The 20011-nt window shown below is 47.6% G+C and overlaps 2 protein-coding genes across 2 annotated transcripts in view; both read left to right on the forward strand.

Annotated features, from left to right (window-relative positions):
- The window catches only part of ttn.1 (titin, tandem duplicate 1), a 170205-nt gene that overhangs the window by 61613 nt on the left and 88581 nt on the right, over positions 1-20011 (forward strand). Inside the window, exons 55-84 of the mRNA XM_068601488.1 lie at positions 468-524; positions 772-825; positions 975-1046; positions 6271-6339; positions 6498-6560; positions 6723-6782; positions 6941-7030; positions 7494-7529; positions 7704-9704; positions 10157-10207; positions 10854-11252; positions 11421-11699; positions 12353-12622; positions 12715-12854; positions 12951-13077; positions 13287-13553; positions 13651-13917; positions 14181-14444; positions 14524-14790; positions 15073-15339; positions 15485-15751; positions 15945-16211; positions 16439-16578; positions 16666-16792; positions 17259-17401; positions 17953-18076; positions 18274-18540; positions 19049-19146; positions 19250-19418; positions 19560-19829. Coding sequence (XP_068457589.1) covers positions 468-524; positions 772-825; positions 975-1046; positions 6271-6339; positions 6498-6560; positions 6723-6782; positions 6941-7030; positions 7494-7529; positions 7704-9704; positions 10157-10207; positions 10854-11252; positions 11421-11699; positions 12353-12622; positions 12715-12854; positions 12951-13077; positions 13287-13553; positions 13651-13917; positions 14181-14444; positions 14524-14790; positions 15073-15339; positions 15485-15751; positions 15945-16211; positions 16439-16578; positions 16666-16792; positions 17259-17401; positions 17953-18076; positions 18274-18540; positions 19049-19146; positions 19250-19418; positions 19560-19829 — 6972 coding nt within the window. The remainder of the gene's footprint in view (positions 1-467; positions 525-771; positions 826-974; positions 1047-6270; positions 6340-6497; positions 6561-6722; positions 6783-6940; positions 7031-7493; positions 7530-7703; positions 9705-10156; positions 10208-10853; positions 11253-11420; positions 11700-12352; positions 12623-12714; positions 12855-12950; positions 13078-13286; positions 13554-13650; positions 13918-14180; positions 14445-14523; positions 14791-15072; positions 15340-15484; positions 15752-15944; positions 16212-16438; positions 16579-16665; positions 16793-17258; positions 17402-17952; positions 18077-18273; positions 18541-19048; positions 19147-19249; positions 19419-19559; positions 19830-20011) is intronic.
- LOC137803219 (golgin subfamily A member 6-like protein 22) lies at positions 2801-3679 on the forward strand. The gene has a single exon (XM_068601476.1). The coding sequence runs from the start codon at positions 2801-2803 to the stop codon at positions 3677-3679; it is 879 nt and encodes a 292-aa protein (XP_068457577.1).

A 20011-nucleotide genomic window follows, 5' to 3' on the forward strand; every position in this document is an offset into this window, starting at 1 on the left:
TTTCCGACCGTTTGGTCTCCTGGTCCACCTCCTGAAGACGCCTTCAGCCTCTTCTGTTTGTCCCTGTCCGTCTCTTCCTCGCCTCGTCCTCTTCCTCGCCTCATCCTCGCCTCGTCCTCTTCCTCGCCTCGTCCTCATCCTCGCCTCGTCCTCTTCCTCGTCTATCTCCTCTTCATCTGTCTCATCCTCGTCTGTCTCGTTCTCTTCCTCGTCTGTCTCATCCTCGCCTCGTCCTCTTCCTCGCCTCGTTCTCTTCCTCGCCTCGTCTTCTTCCTCTTCTGTCTCGTCCTCTTCCTCACCTCGTCCTCTGCCTCGTCTGTCTCTTCCTCGCCTCGTCCTCTTCCTCGTCTGTCTCCTCTTCGTCTGTCTCATCCTCATCTTCGTCGCTCTGTCTTCCTGTTGCTCCTGGCTCTGAACCTCGTCCCCGCGAGCCGTCTTCCTGTGTCTAAGTGTTCTTTTGTCCTCAGCAGCAGAAGCAGTGGAGAGGACGGAGACGGCGTTGAGGAGAGCAGCCGGCCCTGCAGGTACAGACGCTTACAGACGCAACGCAGCCGCTGATCTCGCATCGTTTCCAGCTAAATTGCTTCTAGAAGCTTTTCTTCTTGCTTCGTAGATCTTCTTTCAGTCTCGCTGTCTCCTCATGTTGGTGTTTTTCTTCCTCTTCCTCTTGCTCTTCCTCTTCCTCTTGCGCTCGCTAACCCTCAGCAGAGCTGTATGTTCGGTATAAAGTATAAAGCAGAGTCTTAATGTGAACTTTCTTCATCTTTCAAGTTCCTGAGGCTTACAGGGGACTCGAGGAACCCGTAGCTCCGCCTCCAATCACAGGTATCTGCTCACCTGTGTGTTTCACCACTTCCTGTCCTTTATGTACTTCCTGTTTTGTTCTTTTCTTCACGTATTGATCTTAAAGACCTACATGCAGAAAGACTCTTGGTGTTGTGGTCATGAACTGACCTGCTGATAATATTTTAAAGAAGCTGAAGTGAAGAAGCCGCATCGCGAGGAGACGGTCAGCGCTCCGGCTCGGAGAGGCGACGCTCCAGAAGGTAACGCTCGTCTCAAAGCATTCCTCTCGCTCCCACAGACTGCCTTCACTCTGCAGAAAGAAAACATGTATTTTAGCAGTTTTCATAAATTCTTTTATATGAAAGTTTCTGAATTTTAGCATTTAAGAATCGGAAGATCAAATCTGATGATCATTAATTTTATATCTTTGCAGCACTAATGATGCGTACTTTATATAAAGAGAGACATTTGAACATTTTACTCTTTGGGTGATCTTAAAATCATTTTTCTTTGATATCTTCATCAAATAAAACTTAAACTTTAGATTCACGTTTCTCTTCCTGTGTGTTTCACTTCCTGTGTGATTCACTTCCTGTGTGTTTCTCTTCCTGTGTGTTTATCTTCCTGTGTGTTTCACTTCCTGTGTGTTTCTCTTCCTGTGTGTTTCACTTCCTGTGTGTTTCTCTTCCTGTGTGTTTCTCTTCCTGTGTGATTCTCTTCCTGTGTGTTTCTCTTCCTGTGTGATTCTCTTCCTGTGTGTTTCTCTTCCTGGTGTCCAGTCGTCTGCTGAACTCAGTGCGTTAGCATTGTATTCTGTCTGTCTGGTTCTTTTTGCGTCATCTTTTCCTCTTTTCCTTCTTTCACCTCTTTGACTCTTGAAGCTCTTGTTGACTCACAGTAATATTTCTCTGTTAACCTTGAAGAACCTTCAGTTCACGTGGAACCTGAACAAGAGGAAGTGACGGTTCCCAGAAAGGTCACACCTGAACCTGGTCTCAGGAAGACTAAAGCGGTTCCCTGTGAACCCGAAGTGGCTCCTCGGACCCAGAAGGCTCCTGAGATGAAGGAGTCTGAAGTGAAGCCTGAAGCTGCCAGGAAGAGGCCGGCGGCCCGTAAAGAGACAGGTAACGTAGTCCGGCTGGAAGACAGGTTGTCTTTGTCTTGCTGTGATCTCTAACATGTTTGTCTACATCCTGAATGTTCTTGATGTTCTTCTCCACTCACCTCTTTACACATTGTCTTCTGGTGTTTTCAATATAGTCCCTCGACTAACTGACTGATGAGTGAACGCCGTCGTGTCTCAATAATAATCACCCTGTTCCTACAGTAGTCTTAAGATACATGTAAATGGGAAACGTCTTCATGTTGCCAGCTGGAGTCAAACCACCAAGGACTAAAGACAGTTACACTCATCTTTGAACTCTTTGATTTGTGTTGTCATGTAACGCAAACCATGTTGGTTGGAGTGGCCTCAGTGGTTACCGGCAGGTTTCTGAACATGTGCAATGTCCTTTAAAGCACCAGAACGAGCAAAACCAGAAGAACCTGTAGTTCAGCCCACAGCAGCCAGGGTTACTCCTTCAACACCAGAGCGTCCTCCAGCTAAAGGTATTGATCTTCAGGTCTTCAGTCCATGTCTTCATGTCTTTGAATTCACTGGTTGAGAGCGTGGTCTTTGATTCCATGTTTGCCTTGGACATCAGCTGAAGGTTCAATAACACTTAATGTTCTCTTAAGTGCAAGATGAAACCAGACCAGAGGGGCCTGATGTTCATCCATCAGCACCACAGGTCACTCCACCCAAGTCTGAAGCTGTTCTAACTAAAGGTACAGCACCGCTGCTCTCATCAGGTTTCTTTGTTCTTCTGTCGTCTGTCTGTTAAGTTGTATCACATGGAAAGTCATCTTTCAAAAATACTTTCTAGGAATATCTTTAAGCATGCTAAGCACTCGTCAGAGTGTGACTTTGATTTTCTTCAAAATATGGTGAACAAAATAATCATGTAAAACATAAATGTTGTTCAAAGTTATCTCAGAACCAAAGACATCTGAACCTGCAAGAAAACCACATCTGCTGGCTGGTAAACCTGAGCCAGAAGCACCAAGGTCTGAAACCAAACCAGAAGAACCCAAGAAGGTTCTGGACGAAATAAAGAGGGTCGCGGAGGTGCCGGAGAAGGTTTCAGAAGAGCCAAAGGAGGTTTCAGTTACCCTAAAGAAGGTTTCAGAAGAGCCAAAGAAGATTTCAGAAACCCTGAAGAAGGTTTCAGAAACCCCAAAGAAGGTTTCAGAAATCCCAAAGAAGGTTTCAGAAGAGCCAAAGAAGGTTTCAGAAACCCCACAGAAGGTACCAGAAGAGCCAAAGAAGGTTTCAGAAATCCCAAAGGTTTCAGAAATCCCAAAGAAGGTTTCAGAAATCCCAAAGGTTTCAGAAATCCCAAAGAAGGTTTCAGAAATCCCAAAGAAGGTTTCAGAAGAGCCAAAGATGGTTTCAGAAACCCCAAAGAAGGTTTTAGAAGAGCCAAAGAAGGTTTCAGAAATCCCAAAGATGGTTTCAGAAGAGCCAAAGATGGTTTCAGAAACCCCACAGAAGGTTTTAGAAGAGCCAAAGAAGATTTCAGAAACCCCAAAGAAGGTTCCTGAAAAGTCAAAGAAGGTTTCAGAAACCCCAAAGAAGGTTCCTGAAGAGTCAAAGAAGGTTTCAGAAGCCCCACAGAAGGTACCAGAAGAGCCAAAGAAGCCACACAAACTACCTGAAACAAAGAAAACTCCAAAATTACAAACAGAGGAACCAGTGCTGAGCCACCGAGCATCAACACCACCAAAAGATTTGGAAACACCAGATCAAATTCTTCAGGCTGAAAAGCCTCCTCAACAAGGTAGATACATCTGAACATCTTTTGAACTAATCCTTTCTCCTCTTGATCTTTTAACTTACGATTGGATTGTTTCATTCAGAGTTGTTGAACTAAATTCTCCGAGGTTTTGTCCTCATGTCTGTTTTGTTGTGTGTGTTGTCTGTTCACTACTCATAACAATGCTCAAGCAGTAGAACAGAGGGAGATACCTCAGGAAACCACAACTCATGCTAAAACAAAGCTGCAGGTGGACACACCCTCCAGAGGTATGCTTCATCTTCCTTTTAGAAAACATGTCCATCACTTTCTTGTAGTTTGAGTAACTGACTTCATGTATTTGTCTCTGAAACCAGATGAGGTTATTCCTTCTGGAAAAGCATTAGTCCAGTCTGAAGAAGTTCCACAGCAGAGAGGTAGTGATTCATTGTACACACACTTTAGTTTAGTAAAATAAGGGTCACGCTGGAATCTGTGTTTTCGTGTCTTGATGTTTTTCATCTTGTGTTCCTCTCTTGGCCACCGCTCCATGGTGCAAATCTTCCATCTTCTTAAAGTAACTCCAGTTCCCACGAAGACTGGTCTTAAGCAAACAGTCGCTCTTCAAGACAACAGGCAGTCGACTCTGAAGACGGGTGGTGGAGAGAGGATTCCTCGGACACAAGAAGTTGGACGCAAGCAACAGGAATTTAAGACATATGAAAGGGAAGTAGAGGTCAGGGAGTCAACTGTGAAAGAAGAAATTACTTTGAAAAGGGAGATGAGACGATGGGTTCCTGCCAAAGCTGAGGAGCAGGTTTCCACACGGTACCGTGGAGGTCAGCAGGTTGAAGACAGCGAGCCACGAGAGGACATTGAGCCAGCAGACACTGAACATGAGGCCGAACATCAAGGAGCTCAACCTGACGATGAAGAGGAAGCATTGTCTTTGAGGTCTGTCTCTCCATCTCTGAAGGAAACTGACCTTCCATTAAACAGAGATGTCACATCTCCAACGGAAAGGACTTGTTCCTTGAAGAAAGAAGTTCCTCCTCCTGACACTGGGTTCACAACGCAGAAAGAGTTACTGGTCATCAAGAAAACTTCTCAAGAAAAGAAACGTGTGCACGCTGACATTCCTTCAACTCTTGCAGAGCAGAGAGACGTTACTGAATCATTTGTTTCAGTACTTTATGATGAAGAAGAAACCGTCTCTCCAATAGAAGATCTTGTTAAAGATCAAATCTTTTCTACATCTAAAGAAATCACTGCACCAGAGAAGTCTAGCATGCTTAAGGAAGTCACTCTTTTCAAGCAAGCTGACTCTGTTAGAGATGAAGTCCGATCTGTAAGATCCATACCTCGTAAACCTGAACAAGACTTTCCTCAAATTCTTCCCCAAACCACTCTTTCTCCTCCTCTGACTGACTTTCCTCCCAAAAATGAAGGAATGATCCCTAAAAAGATGGAGTCTACAATCATGAAATTTCCTGAAGTTGATGTAGAAATGTATGTTGAAGACAATGTACCTCTGCAGAAACCTACTCCTGTGTTGGAAGAAGTGTCCTTCGAAGGAAAACTTGTCCCAGTAGCAAGATCCATAGTGGTCAGTAGAGAAGTATCACCTTCAGTTCCACCACCAATTCCTTCACCAGAGAAAAACGTCTGTTCTGAGGAAGACATTTTACCACCAAAAGAACCTGTCCTGCCTCCAAAGAAAGCCAGTCCTGCTCTTCACAAAGCTGTTGTTGCTCCAGAAGAAGACTTACCCCCAAAAGAAGTGGCTCAACCCAAGAAACCTGTCGCTAAAGCCAAGTTTACTCCAACTAAAATCTCTCAAGTTTTCCCGGAGAAGAAAACTCCAACACCTGAAGAAGAAGCTCTTCCCTCCAAGAAGCCTGTTTCTCTGACACAAAAAGCCATCACCCTTGAGGTGGATTCACCTGATGAAGGAAGAACCTCTGCAATTACACCTCCACCACCAAGAGACGATGACGAGAAAGCCCAGAAGGGAACACAGGAGAGTCAACAACATCCTCTTCAGAAAGGTATTCCTTCTTAATTGGGCCGCGTAGGCTCCTGATCGTCTTAAGATCAAGCCCTCTTTCAGAGACCTTAATGGACTCACATCTTATACTAATCCTCACAATAAGCCGTCTTTGAAACATGTTTGTATGTCAGTACTCGACCAGGTATAACCCTTTCTTGGTCTATTAATATCTTTCATTGTTGAGTTGTGGTTATCCTTCATCAGCTGAAGGTCTTTCACATCTTCTTCTTCTTCTTCTTGTCTGTGCTGTTAATGTCCAAATCATCTTCAGTCTTCAGTCTTGACTGACCGTGTGGTTGTCTTGGTCGTGATCTTGCATCTTGTATCTTAAAGTGTCTCCTCCAGAGGAGAAGAAGCCATCATCCCCAAAGCTTTCATCTCCTGCTGCAACCAGAGTAGCTCCTTCTGCAGGTTCGGCTCAGTTTTTCCTTTCTTCATTTTCATTGGCTCGTCAAGAGTCGGCCATGTTGTTTTTGTCTTTGTCCGTTGTTTGTTTGTATTCTTATTGTCTCACTGCACTTCGGGTTGCCATGTTTGTAACTTTACGTGTCGCACATCTTGTTTTCTTGGTCATGACTTTGGCATCTTGTATTCCCAAAGTTTCTCCCCCCGAGGAGAAGAAACCTTCAGCGTCACCAGCAAAGCTTTCCCCTCCTGCTGCTGCCACAGGTAGTCTCTTCACTTTCTATGTTGTTCTGTCTGTTTGTTTGCTGGCTCGTCACAAAGACTCCTCAGGAGTTTCTCTGTTGTCAGTTTGCTGTCTGCTGTCTCTCTTCATTGACCGTGTGGTTGTCTTGGTCGTGATCTTGGCTTCTTGTATTTTAAAGTGTCTCGTCCTGAGGAGAAGAAGCCGTCTGCAGCAAAGCCTTCAGCTCCTGCTGCTCCTGCAGGTACTTCTTCTGTCACTCTGTGTGTGTTGAAGCCCTCCATGTTGTCTGCTTCTGTTGTCCTTGCAGATGACTTTCTGCCCGTTCTTGTTCTCACTCTTGAACATCTTTAATCTGTTTCTGTGCCTTCTCTTGGTCATGACTTTGGTATCTTGTAATCCTAAGTGTCTCCTCCAGAAGAGAAGAAACCAAAACCTCCAGCAGAACAGGTCGTGCCTCCTGCAGGTAGTTTCTTCTGTTTGTCACATGTGTTGTTTAACTTTCTGTTTGTCCTGAAATCTGTTGGGTTGAGCTCTTGAAATTGTCTGTTTTCTTTAAGTATGTGTCAGTTGCTTGTTTATTAGATCTTTGCCAGTCATCTAATCAAGTTGACGTTCTTGTAGCTCAAGTTCCTCCGGTGGCAAAGAAACTGTCTCCTCCAGCGGAAAAGACTGAACCCTCTCCTGTGTCTGAGCAAAGGTCTCCGCCTGAAGGTAACATGCTTTTACTAACGCAGCTCTCTTCTGTTTGTCTCCCGCTTTAAAGGGTTTCTTACAATTGTTCAGTCTTCATACAAAGCAAACTCAGCTTTGAGCTCAGAGACGTCGACTGATGTCTGAATCTGTTGTCTGACGTACTGAAGTCTGTTTCATGTTTCTAACCCAATCAAGTATTTCATATGAACAGTATCTGTTCAATGAGGCGAAATAACCTTAAAAAAGACTTTTTTAAACATCTCTTGATGCCTTTGGAGTCACTTTCATGCCATGACGTAACACCCTGTTGAACAGCTGATGACGTCATTGCATTCACAACCCGTCTTTAAGTGGAAATAATTCTAAAACAAGAAACCAACGCATGACACTCTTTCTTAACTCGAGTGCTTTGTGTCAAAAATCCAATAACCTCTTCTTTCCTTTGTGTAAACTTACATTGATCTTATTTAAATTCTTGCAGACAAGGGACCAGTTTCTGCACCTGGACCAACTAAAGGTATACAAATAGAGACTTATTCCTTTTGAAAGGGCAGCAATTGTTGCACATTGCTAGATATTCTTTCATGACCAGCAAAGATATCTCTTGTTTTGTGTGTGAGTTCTGTGTTGTAAACATGTTGTGTATCTCTATGTGAATGTTATAAAAGTTTATCTACTGCCTCAAACACAGCACCACCTCTCAGGCAAAGGGGTAAGATCCCAGTTCAGGAGGCAAAAACCCCAGAATCGCCCCAGAAGAAGAGCAAGTTCCCCAGAGCAGCCAAAGAGAAGGAACCAGAACCAGAGGTCATCCGGCTGAAGAAGGTTCCGGTGAAAGCTCCAGAGCCCGAGAAACAAGTCGTCACTCTGAAGGCAGCAGTGACGAGGCATCGAGATGAAGAACTAACGGTTCATGCACTTCATGACAGAGACGACCGAGAGATAATAACTCTGGGAAGAACCGAGCGAGTCTTCACTGCAGAGGAGGAGACAGCTCAGTTGGGCTTTTTTGAGGAAACTCAAAAGGTTGCAGTCGAACAGAAAACAGAGAAAAAAGGATGGACAAGAACCCCAAAACCAGAGAAAGAGGAAGAACCTGAGGTTCCAAAGCTGGAAAAGAAGAAAATAACAAAACTGCCAAAGACAGACGAGCAGAAAGACTCAACCAAACTAAAACCATTTGAAAAATCAGGGAAACCAGAAGAAGAAACACAAAAGATCAAACTCAAAAAGGTGCCAACAAAGCCCAAAGAGCCGGAGAAGGAAGTCATAACTCATAGAGTTGAAGTGACGAGGCATTACGATACAGAAGTGACCGTTCAGAAGCTCCGCGATCGAGAGGATCGAGAGCTGCTGACGCTTGGAAGAACTGAACGAGTCTTCACTGCAGCTGAAGAAGCATCTGAACTGGCTCACATGGAGGAAGCTGATGAGCTGGAGGCAGAAGATGAGAAATCAAGATGGATAAGAACCCCGAAAACAACAACAGGTGAAGAACCTGAGCCAGATTTCACAAAAAAGAAAATAAAGATGCTGCCAAAGAAAGAGGAGGAGCAAGAGGTCGTGACACTGAAACCATTTGAGAAACCGGTGAAAGTCGAAAGAGTTGAACCTGCAAAAGCTCAGAAAGAAGGCGAGGCGACGCTAGATACTGAACGCACGCCATTCAAGAGAGTTGAGACGCCACAGAGAGACCAACCAGCCTCTGCTGCGAAACACAGAAAACAGGAAGACGCTCCGTTGAGTCCAGAGGACACTCCTGAGGCCAGCCAAGAGCAGAAGGACATCCAACAGAAGGAACAGCCTGAACAGGGACGCAAGGAGGAGGAACCAACGGCTGTTGACAAGCTTTGCAAAAAACCTAAAGCTATTTCCACGCCAGAGAAAGAGAAGGAGGAGATCACGTTAAAGCCTTTCACCAAAGTCACCAAGCCTGAAGAGAAGCCTGATAAAGTAGCTGAGGAAAGGAAATCAAAGGTACCAAGAGATGACAGTCCTAAAGAACTGAAGGAGCAGCAGCGCCGGAAAGTTGAAAAGACTGAAACACCTAAAAAGGACGATGAGAAACCTCAAGAGAAAGAAGAGCCAGCTGTTCCTCCCAAGAAACCCAGTCCACCTGGAAAGAAACCAGCAGAGAAGGAGATCCCACCAAAACAAACCGAGGTCCTGAAGAAAGGCGTCCAACTCAAAAAGACTCCTTCGCCTCGAGTGCCCAAAGACAAGGTGGATGAAGAAAAGCCCTTCAAACCCATCGAGCAGCTGAAGAAGGTGGAGCTGAGAAAGACTCCGTCACCAAAAGCAGAGAAACTGAAAGCTAAAGAACTTGAGCATGTCCCCGTTGAGAAGAAGCCAAGTGCTGAAAAAGTCAAACGAATTCCCAAACCGGTTTCACCAAAAGACTCGGTGGAAGCTGTGACGCTCAGAAAGGTCCCGAAGAGGCCGTCGCCGGAGGAGGCTGATGGGAGAAGCATCCCCCTGGCGAAGGAGGTCTCTCCTGGGGCCGTGCAGATGAAGAAGGTGCCCACGCAGCCGGAGGAGGAGGTGTTCGAAGAGGAGGCTGAAGAAATGGAAGGCGAGGAGGAGGAGGAGGAGGAGGAGGCCTGGGGCTGGGAGCTGGTCCCCACCGATGACTGGGAAGGGGAAGGGGTGGACGGGGCGTGGCAGACTCCAGGAACGCCCGGCAGCAAACGAGGTGAGGCGAAGGCAAACTCCTCATCTGATCATCTGATGCCTCTGGAGCCGCCTCATCCATCTCAAACTACTCTTCTCATCTTCATCACATCTTCTTTTCATTACCTGATCATTATGTCCAGCTGGAGCTGCTTCATTGGTCCACCGTCGTGACCTCATGTGTCTCATATCAACCATGACGTGTTTGTCTTCACCTGTGTTCATGTCGTTCACTTCAACGTTCAGTTATCTGCGTTGTCTTCCATCCGTTTGTCTCATAAGTCCTTTGTTCATCAGAGGTTGTCTCCATCTTTATTCCCTTCATCGTTGTGATGTTGTCTCATGTGGACAAGAGTCCGATGTGTCTTCATCATGTCAGCGATGCTCAAACCTTCATCTTGGTTTCTGCTGGATTATTCAAGTCACGACCTCGTTCAGAGACACTTAAAACTCTTCTTCTTGTTTCTTGTCCAGATGGAAAACCCAGCGAGGAGGCGCCGAAAGGGCGAGGTCGAGGACTCGGGGGTATGAATCCCATTAGAGCTCATGTGTACTAATGGTTTGTGCTTCGTAATGTCTGGAGCTGTTTTCTTACATAACCAGATGTTTTGTGTTAAGCTTTTAATCCAGCCGAAGGTTTAGAAGAAAGGAAGTTGATTGGGTATCGAAAGCAAATCTGTACGTCTCAAAACCTTTCAGGAAGACCTCGTTGGCAGTCAGGCACAGTTCTTGTAACGTTGGAGAACTAACTAAACTAAACATGTATGTTTGTCAACAGCAAAATTCATTATTATTGTAAAATGTTGTTTTACATTCCTACGCCAAGACCAGCCAACAGGAGCACTGCTTTAGACTTTGAAAAGTGTCGATACAGCGGCTCAAAGGAAGCAGAGCTTCCGTCTACAGTTCTTCTTTTGTGTTGTATGTGTGCTTTTTTGTCTATGCCATTGTGTTCTTCTGTTGTAAGCTCATAAAGTGTGACTCTGCATGACGAGTCTTCAAATGATCTTATATTCTAACACTTGGCTGCACCCTGATGTTTCTTGAGTGTTTCATTGACTGACTGGATTCACGGCTCGAGGTCTGAAAGACTTCTCTTTGCTGAATGTCAGATTCTTCTTCGCTCTCCATCGTAAACTAAAACTAACGTGATGAGTTTGTGGCGTTGCAGCGAGGCAGACGCCGTCCCCTGGTGATGGTGGCCGGGGCCGCGGCCTGAGGCCCGGGGGGAAAGGCCCGTCCCCACCAGAGGACCCCTTCGGGGGATTCAAGCTCAAAGCCGTCCCCCTGAAGTTCATCAAGAAGATCCAGGACATCGTGCTGCAGGAGGCCGAGTCCATCGGCTCGTCCGCCGTGTTCGAGTGTGAGATCTCTCCCTCCACCGCCATCGCCACGTGGATGAAGGACGGCAGCAACCTGCGCGAGGACCCCAAACACAAGTTCTTGGCCGACGGCAAAGATCGCAAGTTGAGCATTATTGACGTGCAGCTGTCCGACACCGGGGAATACACATGTGTGGGCAAGAACGCCGGGAAGGAGATCACATGCACAGCCAAGCTCATCGTGGAAGGTAAACTGTGCAACACAAACATTGTCACAACATGAATAAATACATATGTCTAATTTATTTGTAGGCCTTAAGAAGGTCTTGAAGTGAGGTACGGTACTGGCAGCAGGAGGGAAGACACAGAACGATACCCAGAGAACTGCTCGTTAAATGACTCTCCTCTTTGTGCAGAGCTGCCTGTGAAATGGCTGAAAGAGCTGGAACCAGAGACTTCCTGTATGAAGGGTCAGCCCACCTACATGACCTGTGAGCTGAACAAGGAGAGGGACGTGGTCTGGAAGAGGAACGGAGAAGTCCTGAAGAAACTGGCCGGAAAAATAGCCATTAACATCATTGGTTTGCAGCACGCCGTGACCATCCAGAACGCTACTGAGGAAGACGCCGGCACCTACTCGTGTGAGGTGGACGGACAGGAAGACGTCAAGACCACAACCAACATCAAAGTGATTGGTAAGAGCTAGCCGGAGGTCGCAGAGACGAGCTAACGCCGTCACCGAAACACCTGGGGGTGCAACCGACGAGCCTGAAGGAAACATGTTATGAATCACACACGAGAAGCTGCTCCAGACAGAATTATTAGGTCAAATAAGTTTACCCCAAAATATCTGCATACAAAACTCAGTACATAATTCCAGGTTCCACGTGTTACAACGATAGCATCTGGAAGAACAAGCTAGGCCCCGAGCAGAACTGCTAACAGCTAACATGCTAGCCAACGTTAAGAAGTGAAAGAAGTAACGGTGGTTATTTCTGTCAGGGTTGTGTAACATGAACTCTGCTCAGGATGTGGTGTCCAGAGGTAAGCCTCCTGTCTGGAAGGAGACCTGCTGTCCAGGTGAGGTATTGAAGACGCAGGAGTCTGGACACCTGGACTCTGTCCTGTGAGCCTGTATGGACCTGAACTCTCCCTCCAGGTGTTTTGGTGTTATCGCCAGGTTCCCTGCAGTCACATATCGCTTTTAGTTCACTGAGCCAGATGAAGCCGGAAACCATTTGTGTTGAGAGAAGCCAACCGCTGCAGGACTGGTTGAACTGTTGACCACAGACATGTTTGTTCATCTCGATCACATCCCTTTAAAATGATCTGAACTCTGCGCCCTCAGAAATCATCAAAGACTGGATCGTGAAGCCGCTGAGGGACCAGCACGTGAAGCCCAAGGCCGAGGCCACCTTCAGATGCCAGCTGTTCAAGGACACGCCCAACTGGAAGTGGCTGAAAGGAGAGACCGAGATCACTCCGTCCGACAAGGTGGAGATGAAGAAGGACGGACAGGACATGACGCTCACCATCAAGAACTGCCAGCCAGACGACGTGTCGGACTACACTGTCGAGGTGGAGGACCGCAGATACACGGCCAAGCTCACTCTCGGAGGTTGGTGCAACATTAACAGACCCTCGTCAGAAACCCACGTGGCCTGTTGAGTGTCTCCTGTTGACGGCCTCTTTGTCTTTGTGGCGTCTCAGAGCGGGAAGCCGAGGTCCTGAAGCCGCTGTCCAGCGTGGAGGTGGTGGAGAAAGAGGAAGCCAACTTTGACACTGAAATCAGTGAAGACGACGTGGTCGGCGAATGGAAGCTGAGGGGACAGGTGCTGCTGAGGTCTCCGGTAAGATCCCAGAGGGTCCGGCGGCAGCTACGTTCACGTTCCTCCAAGGAAATGCTTTGTTGGTCCTAAAAGTCCAGAATGCGTTGTGTTCCTCAGACCTGCGACATTAAGGCTGAAGGCCGGAAACGCTTCCTGACGCTGAAGCACGTGCAGCTGGATCAGGCCGGCGAGGTGTCGTACCAGGCCCTGAACGCCGTCACCAGCGCCATGCTCACCGTCACGGGTACGAGCCCTTTACACACACACACACACACACACACACACACACACACACACACACACACACACACACACACACACACACACACACACACACTGTGTTTGTCTGCTGCGTCTGTCGGGCTCCGAACTCGAAGCAGCAGCAGGAGGTAAGAGCAGGGCGGCTGTGTTTCTGCTTTTGTGAATAACTGACGCATTATTCGCACCTCCCAGAGATCGCAATGGGCTTTGTTGACCCGCTGAAGGACGTTTCTGTGCCTGAAAAGAAACAGGCCAAGTTTGAATGCACGGTCACCAAGGAGGTGTCAAAGGTCATGTGGTTCAGGGGGGCGGAGATCGTCACCCCGAGCCCGAAATATGAAATAATCGATGACGGAATGAAACACATGCTGATCGTAAACAGCTGCGAGTTTGACGACGAGGCTCAGTACACGATTGAAGTGTCGGGCCTCAAGTCGTCCGCCCGGCTGGCGGTGGAAGGTAAGCGGCCGCGCTTCACGTTCGCTGTCATTTGATGTTTGTCGCTTAACGTGTCTGACGGCCTCGGCCCGTTTGTGCACCGACCTCGTCCTTGCAGGCATGAGGCTCACGTTTGTTCAGCAGCTTCAGGACCAAACGGTGAAGGAAGGTAAAGCGGCTCGCTTTGAACTGGAGCTGACGCACGACAACGTGCCGGTGGTTTGGTACCGAAATGAAGTGAAGCTCCACGTGAGCCGCACGGTGCTCACGCACGTGGAGGGGAAGAAACACACTCTAGAAATGAGGATGTTGACTCTAGATGATACCTGCCAGGTAAAGGCAGAGGCCAAAGGGATTTACTCCATGGCAAAGCTGACTGTCATAGGTAACTCTTCCTCATCTTCCTCATCTTCCATTGATTCCCTTACCCGCCTGTAGAACGATACAGTTCGTATCCAGAGGGAATGAACTCCATGTTTTGTTTCTGGTGTTTTTGTTTCCATAGTTTTGTCCATTGTTTCTTTTTTAAGCTTTTAAACACAACATCAGTTCTGTAGAGGCTTCAGGCGTTCATGTCCTCCTCATGTTAGCGCTTTCCTTAGCCGCCGCGAGCGGACTCACTGACCCGCGGTCCCGGTTCTGTTCCAGAGGGCGACGCCGTGTTTGTGGTGAAGCTGCAGGACTACACGGCCACTGAGAAGGACCAGGTGACTCTGGACTGCGAGCTGAGCAAAGACGTGCCGGTGGTCTGGTACCACAGCGAGAAGGAGATCATCGCCTCCAAGCTGGTGGTCATGAAGTCGGAGGGAACTCGCAGGTCTCTGGTCCTGGCGAAGGTGGAGCAGAGCGACAAAGGAGCGTATGTGTGCGACTGTGGGACCGACAAGACCTCGGCCAACATCAACATCGAAGGTTCCCGCTGACCCGCCGCAACGACTTCACCTGCAAAGACTCACATTCTTTTTTAACCGCGTGTTTTTCTTGCCGCCAGCTCGCGACATTAAGGTCGTTCGGCCAATTTACGGCGTGGAGCTGTTTGATGGGGAGACGGCTCGCTTCGAGGTGGAGATCTCTGAGGAGGACGTCCACGGCCAGTGGAAGCTGAACGGGGAAGTCCTCAGTCCTTCTTCTGACGTGGACATCATCGAGGAGGGCGGCAAACACACGCTGATCCTGTACAACTGTAAAGTTTCCATGACCGGCGAGGTGGCGTACACTGCAGCCAACGCCAAGTGCTCCGCTAACCTAAAGGTCAAAGGTGAACACCAACTCTTTATTATTCATTTATTATTAATATCTATTTCAAAACACGTCAAATTAGTGAAAATCTCCTTTGTCATTATGAAATGAACCAGTTTGCAGCTAAAATGAAAAGAAACCTCAGATTTATACTTCAAACCACGTTTCATAAACGCTTTGAGGTCAAAATCTGAGCTGTTCAACATGAAGAGACATTTTATATATCTGTCTTATATTTAGTCTATTTTCACATTGTGGCTGTAAAAGCATCAAGTAAAAACATCTGTCTGTCTCCACTCAGAACTTCCTCTGAACTTCCTGACGCCGCTGAGCGACGTTCACGTGTACGAGAAGGACGAAGCGAGGTTCGAGCTGGAGGTGTCGAGAGCGCCGAAGACTTTCCGTTGGCTGAAGGGTTCTCAGGAGCTGCAGAGCGACGACAAGTACGAGATGATCCAGGAAGGGAACGCGTACGTTCTGTTGATCCGATTGGCCGCCTACGACGACGAGGCCAAGTACATGTTTGAGGCCGAGGACAAGCGGACGACGGGCAAGCTCATCATCCAAGGTGACGCTGGCTTCCTGCAGACCTGTGGCTTGTACTTTTATGTTGTAGTCCAGGACTTTACGTTCAACTGAGAAACAAGCTGTTGTGTGTCGTGCTGCAGCAAAAATAATAGTTAACAGTTAAAAATAACTGTTTTAACTTGCAGGTATTCGCCTGGAGTTTGTGAAGCCCATTAAAGACGTGACCGTGAAGGAGCGAGAAACCGCCGAGTTCAGCGTGGAGCTCTCTCACGACAAGATCCCCGTGGTGTGGTACAGGAACGACGTGCGGCTGCACCCCAGCAAGGTGGTGCACATGTCGGACCTGGGGAAGGTGCACACGCTGGCCTTCAAGGAGGTCACCATCGATGACACCTCCATGATCAAGGTGGAGGCCATGGACAAGTCCGTGACCGCCATGCTCTCCGTGATCGGTCAGTGCAAACCCGCTCACCTATTTTATGAAGATGGTAAAAATGTTTAAGTTCCACAGACAGCAAACAGAAAGTTAATTTGGCCCACGGAAAGGAACCTGAACTTAGGTTGTGATGCTAAAGATACATGCTATAGAGTCCATCACTGAGAACAGAACGGTACAAGGAGTTCATCTCATGTGTTTTTCTGCAGAGGGCGATCTGTATTTCACCACCAAGCTGCAAAACTACACGGCTGTGGAGAAAGACGAGGTGAAGCTGGTTTGTGAACTGAGCAAATCCACCGCCAACGTCAAGTGGTTGAAGGACGGGAAGGAGATCACGCCCTCCAAGAACATCGCCATCAGCACCGACGGCAAGAAGCGCATCCTGACCGTCAGGAAGGCGGAGAAGGCCAACATCGGAGAGTACAGCTGCGACTGCGGCTCAGATAAAACCACAGCCAACCTCAACATTGAAGGTAAGCCGTGAGAGCACAGCCTCAGACGTATGAACATTGACGTGAGGATCTGTCGTTTGAAGCAGAGTGTCATCGGCATGTTGTCAGAAATGAGTTGAACTGAACTGGAACACTCAAACAGCCAACGATCAAAACAACTTTGAGATATCAAGCCAAGAGTTCCTGATTCTTGGCAGTGGCCTCTAAGGTTCTCTTACTGGTTTCTTACTGGTCTTCCTCCCCTGCAGAGCGGGACATCAAGGTCACTCGTCCGCTGTACAGCGTTGAGGTCACGGAGACGGAAACAGCGAAGTTTGAGACGGAGATTTCAGAAGAGGACGTCCATGGAAACTGGAAACTGAAGGGGGAAGCTCTGCATCAGTGTCCTGTGAGTTCCACAATGTTCCTGAGTCGCAGTGTGGGAGTTTCCCCCGACCCCGACCCCTAACTATGCTTTCATTCCTCGTCCTCTCAGGATGTTGAGATCAAGGAGGAAGGAACCAAACACATGCTGATCCTCTACAATGTCCGCATGGACATGGCCGGAGGCGTTGACTTCTCTGCAGCCAACGCCAAATCCAGCGCTCAGCTGCGAGTGAAAGGTGAGCGTCTCTGAATGCTGCAAACACATTTCCTGTTCCAGGCACGACGGAGGCCTCCTTTAGAAAAGACATCAGGACATTCCTCACTCTGAAGTTTGGAGCTCAGATTATTATTAATATTATTAATATTATTACTGTATTACTGTTATGAAATTGATTCATAACATTTAGTTTCTTCCGGAGTTAATACAAGTTTATTGATGAAATACTTGTATAACTTCTTGGTGAATTAAAGTATTTTTAGACATGGTGGATGTTTGTAATCTCCACTTTGTGCCTCTAGCAGCAGAAAGTGTCGAGTGTCTCTGTCAGTCTTCAGCCAATCAGGCGCTGGGTTTATTTTAGGCCTTATCTCCAGTGAGAGGCTAGTCTCTGATTGGAGGGACTCGACCTCTCTGCTGCTTTGGCAAACAAACCTCCGACCAGATGCGGGCCGGTCCGTCTCACCATGTCTCTGGTCCCTCAGCTCGGTCCATCGGGCTGCTGCGGCCGATGAAGGACGTGACGGTGACGGCCGGGGAGACGGCCACCTTCGAGTGCGAGCTGTCGTACGAAGGCATCGAGGTGGTCTGGTTCCTGGGCGGGAAAAAGATGGAGGCCAGCGAGCGGGTGAGTCCAGCTTCTGACAGCAACCCAGCTGAAACCAGCTGAAACCAGCTCAAACCAGCGCTGCTTGAAGGGTTTCACTCAAAGAAACCATTTCAGAACCAAACACGCAGAACGAGCCAATGATGCTTTTATTTTGAAAGAATTCAGTAAAATGTATTAAGTAATCTGGAGGAAAGTTTAGCTTCTGGTAAAAAATGTAAATTTCTTTCTCATTGATTCTTGTGCAGATTGAATTATCAGATTTGTTTGATAAATTATTTAATAAAAGAAAAACTTTAAGCTGAAATGTTTTTAAAAGACTGAACATGTTTCTTTGAAATGTTGGAGCTGCAGTTAAAAATAAACTTCTGTTATCTTGAACTCACAGATCTGCAGCTCCTTATATATATATATATATATATATATATATATAGAGAGAGAGAGAGAGAGAGAGAGAGAGAGAGAGAGAGAGAGAGAGAGAGAGAGAGAGAGAGAGACAGATGGATATATATAGATATATATAACACAGTGCAGGTGAAGTGACCATGAAGTGATGTATAAACACTCTGCAGGTGAAGACGCGCGTGGTGGGCAGAGTCCACACTCTGACCATCAGAGACGTCACGCTGGCCGAAGCCGGCGAGGTCAAGCTGAGCTCCACAGACTTCCAGACTCAGGCTCAGCTCATCATCAGAGGTGAGAACTGTTATGCCCCTCAGACCCTGAACGCATCACGGGGATCAGCAACTGTGCGATCTATATATATATTTTTAACGGCCGTGTTTGTGTATATATATATATATATATATATATATATATATATATATATATATATATATATATATATATATATATATATATATTTTATTTAACGGCCGTGTTTGTGCCTGCAGAGCCGGCGGTGGAGTTCTCCAAGCCTCTGGAGGACCAGACGGTGGAGGAGGAGGCGACGGCCACGCTGGAGTGTGAGGTTTCCAGAGAGAACGCAGAGGTGCGATGGTTCAGGGACGGACAGGAGATCAGGAAGACCAAGAAGTACGAGATGATCGTGGACGGACACAAGAGAGCGCTGGTGATCCACGACTGCTCTCCGGACGACGCCAAGATGTTCACCTGCGACGCCAAAGACTTCAAGAGCTCCTGCTTCCTGGAGGTCACGCGTAAGAAGCCCCGCCCCCTTCAGTCGCATTGAAACCATCAGTAGAATGATAAGCGTGACTTATAAAGTCATCATAATGTGTTCAGTAGATGAATTCACAGGCTTTCCAGTTTCAGATCTTTACATAGAAAGCTTCAATATTTATGATGAATGAGCCCACACAATCTAATGGTCCATGGTATGGTCAATGGAGGACCTTTAGCTACAGAAGGAACTTTTTTAATTTATAAACAATCTCACACAATTATTACTCAAAAGGTTGAAATTATTATTAAAATCTAGTCTTGACAGCATGACATTTTAAAGTTATGATGTCATCATTTATAGAAGCTGAGAGGCTTTTATTTCTTAACTTTTCGTAAAGGTTTGACCCTCTTCAGCCTCCGTACCTCTGAAGGGGTTTGACCCTCTTCAGCCTCCGTACCTCTGAAGGGGTTTGACCCTCTTCAGCCTCCGTACCTGGCGGCCTACAGGAAGAGTAGTGACTCTTCATAACTTGTCATTCTCAGCTCCTCACGTGGAGTTCTCGAAGCCGCTGACGGACGTGGAGGTCAAAGAGAAAGAATCTGCTAAGTTCGAGTGTGAAGTGTCCCGCGAGTCAGCCAAGGTGAGACCGTCGACCAATCGGCACGCGGCTCCGCCGCCGCTCGGCTCTGCCGCCGCTCGGCTCTTTAAGGCTCGGGAGCTAAAACGCTGTGTCTGTTGTTCAGGTCCGCTGGTTTAAAGACGGCAACGAGATCAGGAAAGGAAAGAAGTACGAGATCCTCGCTAAAGGGGTCCAGAGGGTCCTCATCGTCCACAAGTCCGTGTTCGACGACGAGGCCGAGTATGAGTGTGATGCCAGAACCTCCAAGAGCTCGGGCATGCTCACGGTCATCGGTGAGCAACACATGCTTCTATATATATACATATTTAAGGGTTAAAGGGCCAGTACGGTGATATCTGAGCTTATACGGTCTCCAAAGGTTAAAGCCTGAGCGTCGCGCTCAGGGCAGACTTAACCCTTCTGTTGCTCCTCAGAGGAGGAGGCCCGCTTCAGCAAGAACCTGTCCAACGTGGAGGGCACGGAGACGGACAGCGTGAAGCTCATCTGCGAGGTGTCCAAACCCGGCGCCGACGTCACCTGGTACAAAGGAGACGAGGAGCTGCCGGAGGGCGGCCGCTACGAGCACATCGTGGACGGCCGCAAGAGGATCCTGATCGTCCAGGACCTGAGGATGGAGGACGCCGGGGACTACACCTGCAGGCTGAGTCCTGCCGTCAAGACCTCGGCCACGCTGAAGCTCAACGGTGAGAGGACGAGGAGGGTGTTCACGGTCAGCTCGGTGTTGCTTAGCTTAGCTTAGCATAAAGACTTAAGAAAGTTAGCCTGGTTCAATCGGTCCACTACAGGTCGCTGGGTAATGACAGATCTATGTTCTTTATGCTAAGCTAAGCTAACCAGCTACATGTTTAGCATTCAGATGTGAGAG

Source organism: Clinocottus analis, unplaced genomic scaffold (genome assembly GCF_023055335.1).
Source record: "Clinocottus analis isolate CAN_PGR_092001 unplaced genomic scaffold, fCliAna1.0.p SCAF_50, whole genome shotgun sequence".
Lineage (NCBI taxonomy): Eukaryota > Metazoa > Chordata > Actinopteri > Perciformes > Cottidae > Clinocottus > Clinocottus analis.

Bases quoted from the DNA above. Each gene is read 5' to 3' on its own strand.
- LOC137803219 (XM_068601476.1), top strand. From the start codon at position 2,801: ATGTTGTTCAAAGTTATCTCAGAACCAAAGACATCTGAACCTGCAAGA.